General features: G+C 44.3%; 1 gene segment (V, D, J or C); it reads right to left on the minus strand.

Moving 5' to 3' along the window:
* Positions 1-3102: 3102 nt before the first annotated feature.
* LOC109378130 (immunoglobulin lambda variable 3-21-like) lies at positions 3103-3975 on the minus strand. The segment is given in 2 exon segments: positions 3103-3530; positions 3930-3975. Coding segments are annotated over 2 exon segments (474 nt in total).
* Positions 3976-6013: the final 2038 nt, after the last annotated feature.

Genomic DNA, 6013 nt, shown 5'->3' on the forward strand with positions numbered 1-6013 from the left:
AGCCCAGCTCCAGGTTGAGCTGTTGTTCAACATCTTAGCTGTAGAGGGCAGTGTCACTGGCCCTCATATGTGGGATCCGAACCGGGGCCCTCTGATGTCCCAAGCCAGCTCTTAACCATTGCGCCACTCGGCCAGCCCAGCACGTGGAGTTTTTAATGAACCACTTAGGTGCTATAAGATTCTGTTCTTGCTGGAGAAGGAGGGGAGAGATGGTCACAGAGGCCAAGTTGCCAGAGTTGGAAACTGGAGTCTGTGACAATTGCTTCTTTTTATTTTATTTTTTATTTTTATTCATTTTTTTTAAAAAAATTAGCTTCATGTGTAAAACGCAGTGCAATAGTTATACTTTTTACCCCTCAAAATGACAACCCCCCTCCCCCAATCTGCCACTCCACTCCCCCCCATATCATACATATCTATTACAATTTCATTGACTCCCCTCCCACACTATATTCCACATCCTGTGACAATATATATATTCAATTATAGTTGACATACAATATTACACAACATCAACTTCAGGTGTATAGTGCAGTGATCAAGCTTCTACCCCATCCATGAAGTGGCCCCTAACAAGACATGTGACCATCTGACACCCTACAAAATATTTACAACATTATTAATTATATTTCCCGAACTGTCTTTCATATCCCTGTGGCAATATTGTAGTTACCTATTTATGCTGTCTAGTCCCTTCACCTTCTCCCTCATCCCCACCGCCCTCCTAACTATTAACCATCAGTCTTTCCTCTATATCTCTGAGACTATTTGTTTACTTTGCTCGTTCATTCAGTCTTTTAGATTCCACATATACGTGAGATCATATGGTATTTGTCTTTCTTCGAATGACTGATTTCACTTAACATAATAGTCTCTAGGTTCATCCATATCATTGCAAATGGTATGATTTCATTCTTCTTTATAGCGGAGTAATACTCCATTGTATAAATGAACCACAGTTTATTAATCTAGTTGTCTACCGAAGGGCATTTCACTTGTTTCCAAGTCTTGGCTATTGTAAATAGCATTGCAATAAACATAGGGATGCATACATTCTTTTGAATTAGCGTCTTGGGTTTCTCTGGATAGATACCCAAGAGTGAAATTGCTGGGTCATACGGTAGTTTCATTTTCCAGTTTTTTGAGATACATCCATACTGATTTCCATAATGGCTACACCAATCTGCAATCCCACCAAAAGTGCACCAGGGTTCTTTTTTCTCCACAACCTTGCCAGCACTTGTTGTTTGTTGATTTATTGATGATAGCCATTCTGTTTGGAGTGAGGTGGTATCTCATTGTGGTTTTTATTTGCATTTCTCTAATGATTAGTGAGGTTGAACATTTTTTCATATGCCTGTTGGCCATCTGCATGNACACCCTTTAGTACTCCCTGGGTCTGTGATTAAAGTTATAAAGAAAACCAACAATCCAACTCAGCAGGACTGAAAACGGACCAAAATCTTCAAGAAAGAAGGTTTTGTCAACTCACCTGGCAAGGAAACATGACTAGCTCAGGTATTTGCTGAGGACAAGGGGGATATGGAGTGTGTAGTGAAGAAGGTAATTACAGACACCAGCTCTGACCACAGGGCTAGTAGCTGAAACAGGACTACAGGAGTAATAAGCATGCTTCCTTATTGTGAAATATGTTTAGATATATATTAATGAACTATTTTTTATTTCTGCCCCAGTCTCATCCCACTGTCATCCAACATAGGTTGTGTTAAAAATAGTTAACTTTATGTCTTGGTATTGATGTTCCAAGATACTGCAGGGGTAATAAGGATCAGCTGGAGAAAATAAATATCACTAGCAGACAAAATAGTATTTTGCATCCCCTTGTGGTAAAAGGTAAACATATTCGTGGTTGTTCACGGGATAGTTTTATCACATTAAATGGAAGCATGGATACCGTTTTTCTCTTTAATTTGGAAAATGTGTGTTTTGTGGAGATGTGAGTGGGTTTTATGGTGACAAGGGTGCACTGTGGTGGCTTATTAAGTGTTAACATTGACAGGCTAAACTGTATTTCACAGAATTATTTGCTGTCTATATTTCTGGTTAGCGTGGGTGTAAAGAGAGATTCTTGTGCAAGATTTGGAGGGTACAAGTGAGGCAACATCCACTGTGTAACTCACACCGTAGTTGTGTCTCTGCTGGGTCACATGGTAGGAGGAGGCGACAGCCCTGATTCCTCTGGACTCACTGTCAGAATGGACCTGACTCTCCCTCTGTCTTTTAGAACCCAGAGCACCTAGCATGTCAGGCTCTATATCATTCTATAAAATACAAGGAACAATCAGATCTCTCTGGGGACTTTGACGTGCACATTGGGGACGTAGGTGAGAGCCAGATCACTGTGGCTATATAGTGGCCTCTTTGGACCCTGATGACCATATTGGGGACAGTTGGCCTTCTTGTGTTGGGTTCCCTGGAGGTAGACTCTGTGATTAACAATTGGGTTTGCAGGAAATCTGGAAGGGGGTGAGGGAGGAGACACTAGACAGGAGAAAGTAACCACATGAGATTATGCATGAGGCCTCAGGTTCCTCCAGGGGGCTCTAACGCTGTCACCTTCCAGTCACCCTAATTGAGGCAGGGCTTGGGGACCTTGTTCCCAAGTGGTAACTACACTGATGTCTCTTAGAAGGGTACAAACCTGGGAGGCCTTTTTCTGAACCAACAGCACTTTCCAGTGAGGGCGCTACTGAGAGCTGCCAGGGTGTCAAACAGTGGTGGTGAGTGAGTGAGCCCAGAAGAGGGACCTAGGTGGAGACCACACTCCTTTGCTCCACTCAGAATCCCCAAGTGCCCCAAGGGCCTGGAGCTTCAGGTGCTGAGCTGAGGTGCGTAATTGAGGGCGCTAATCCTGGTCAGTTGAGTGAAAGAGTGACCCAGTGACCACCATATAGAAATGCAGGCATTGACCACTGGATAGATGTCTCTCTCTGTCTGTCTTCCTACTCACACTCTCTGTCCCCAACTCACACCCAGGCCTAGACAGCACCAGGACAGCCTGGTCCTGCCAGCCCTGGGTCCACTCCTGTTCTAGCCTCTGCAGACTGCCTGAAGGCTGGGGGGAGGGGCAGTTTGGGGATCTCAGACCTGGGAACCTGGGTCAGACCTGCTCATGGGTTTGTCACCAGTCTTCTTCGGGCTGGAGAAGAGAGTGACATATACAGAGAATGGGGTTATTGCCACAATTCCCCATCTGCCTGTGTCACTGTGAGCTTTATCACTGCTGTCCCACACCTGACAGTAATAGTCATTCTCGTCCTTGGCCTGGGCCCCGCTGATGGTCAGGGTGGCCGTGTTCCCCAAATTGGAGCCAGAGAATTGGTCAGGGATCCCTGAGTGCCGGTTGCTAGTAGCATAGATGACCTGGATGGGGGCCTGACCTGGCTCCTGTTGATACCAGTGAACATGTTTTCTTCCAATGTTGTTTCCCCCACAGGTGAACCTGGCCGTCTGTCCCTGGGCCACCGACATAAAGGTTGGCTGAATCTGCTCATAGGAGGTCACAAGGCCTATAAGAGAGGAGCAGGGGTGAGTGACAGAAGATGAAGGACCCATACCTGGGAGAACCGCCGCCTGCCTCCCCAGACCTAAGCTCAAAGGATTCTCTGGGCTCCCAGGGCACCACCTCCCAACACCTCAGCCGCAGGGCCCATGGACTTGGCTGGTGGGTGGAACCTCTTAACAAATGAGATCCAGTCCACTCCACCCCTTTTCTGGCAGGTGCAGCCCCCTCAGGGCTCACTCAGAGCCAATGAGCCCAATGCGGGGTTCAGCCCCAACTGCCCCTCATTCTGCAGCTGGGTCATGAGCATCCTGCCCCCACAGGCAGCGTCCTGCTGAGCTCAGAGTAGGATTGGGCTTGTCCAGAGCCCTGGAGATGGGGGTGGCTGTGAGCCTGGGCTCAGCACCTGTGCAGAGAGCGAGGAGGCTGAGGAGGAAATGGGTCCAGGCCATGGTGGAAGCACTCTGATTCTGCTCCCTGAAGCTGAGCAGGTTTCCTCCCAGGCCTCTCTTATCCCCTTGATGGAGAGAGCTGCTGGGTATGCAAATCAGCCAGGGTCAGGGGTGCTGCCTGAGGAGCTTTGTGGTTTCAGAGAAGGGCTCAGCCTCAAGGGTTGGGGGGGGGTGGCCCCTGCAGACCCCACCTTCAGCCAGGGAATTCTTGTTCATTCTCTGAAGCCACAGTCTGGGGCTGACATCTCCATCACCATCTGTGCCCTGACCTGGATCCTGGACTGGCCTGGTCACATCAGAGCTCAGAGTTAAAGTCTGTTTGCATTTTTGGAACCCATTACAGATTGTTAACACGAGTGGTGACCATCTGAGCCTTAGGTCAGTGCAGCGTCCTACCCAGATCACAGTTTGTGAGCATCAGAGCCTGAATAAACTCTCCCTTGCTAATAGCATGTGGAGTTTTTTTGTTTTTGTTTTTATTGGGGAATTGGGGGAAGGGGAACAGACAAGTTGCTGTCATTTTGTTCTTCAGTCTAGTTGTTGAGGATGTTGCTTCCCTGGCCCAAGTTGGCACCATCATTGCGCTCTTCCGGGGCAAGGCAGATCAGTCGCCGGCTTCTGGACGGCCGCTCACTGCGGCTGCTGGCAGTTAACGAGACCTATTCATGATCTTTATCTTGGAAGAATTTGTGAATTATTGCTCAGATCCTCTGGATTTGGTGCAGAAAATATCCTCTATTGACAGACCCTGNATACATATAGTCACGGGACATGGAGTAGAGTATGGGAATGGAGTCAATGGAATTGTAATAGATAAGCATGATATTGGGGGTGGGACTGCAGTAGATGGGGGTAGGGGGTTGTTTCTTTGCGAAGGGTGAAAAGGATAACTATTGCATTGTTCTGTACACCTGAAACTAACAATTAAAAAACAATTCAGAAATTAGTTGTATTTTTATACACTAATAACAAACTATCAGAAAGGAAAATTAAGAAAACTATTCCATTTACAATTGCTTCAAAAAATAAAATACTTAGGAATAAATTTAACCAAGGAGGTAAAAGACCTGTGCTCAGAAAATTATAAGACATTGAAGAAGATACAAATAAATGGAAGCATAAACTGTGCTCATGGGTAAGAAGAATTAACATTGTTAAAATGTCCATACTATCCAAAGCAATCTATAGATTCAATGTAATCTTTATCAAAATATCAATGGCATTTTTCACAGAACTAGAGCAAATATTCCTAAAATTTATGTGGAACCACAAAAAAACCCAAATAGCTAAAGCCATATTGAGAAATAAGAACAAAGTTGGAGATATGCTACCTGATATCAAGCTATACTACAAGGCCACAGTAATAAAAACAGTATGGCACTGGGATAAAAACAGAAACACAGATCAATGGAACAGAATAGAGAGCCCATAAATAGACTCCATCTATATGGTTAATTAATCTGTGACAAAGAAGGCAAGAATATACAATGGGGTAAAGACAGTCTATTCAATAAATGGTGTTGGGAAAACTGGACAGATACATGCATAAAAAAAATGAAACTGGACCGCCTTCTTACTCCGTATACAAGAATAAACTCAAAATAGATAAAGACTTAAATAAATGACCCGAAACCATAAAACTCCTAGAAGAAAACATAGGCAGTAAACTTTATGACATTGCTCTTAATAATATTTTTTCTGATATATCTCCTTGGGCAAGAGAAACAAAAGAAAAAAACAAATAGGATAACATCAAACTAAAATGTTTTTGCACAACAAAGGAAACTATAAACAGAATGAAAAGACAACCTACTAGAAGATATTCACCAATGATACATCTGATAAGGGGTTAATATCCAAAATTTATAAAGAACTCATACAACTCAACCCCCAAAGAACAAAGAATTTAATTTTAAAAAATGGGCAGAGGACCTGAATAAACATTTCTCCAAAAAGAACATACAGATGGCTAATGGCTACATGCTCACTGTCACTAGTCATCAGGAAAATGCAAATAAAAACCATAATGAGATATCAC

This window comes from Hipposideros armiger, unplaced genomic scaffold, assembly GCF_001890085.2.
Source record: "Hipposideros armiger isolate ML-2016 unplaced genomic scaffold, ASM189008v1 scaffold_1763, whole genome shotgun sequence".
In the NCBI taxonomy this organism is placed as follows: Eukaryota; Metazoa; Chordata; class Mammalia; order Chiroptera; family Hipposideridae; genus Hipposideros; species Hipposideros armiger.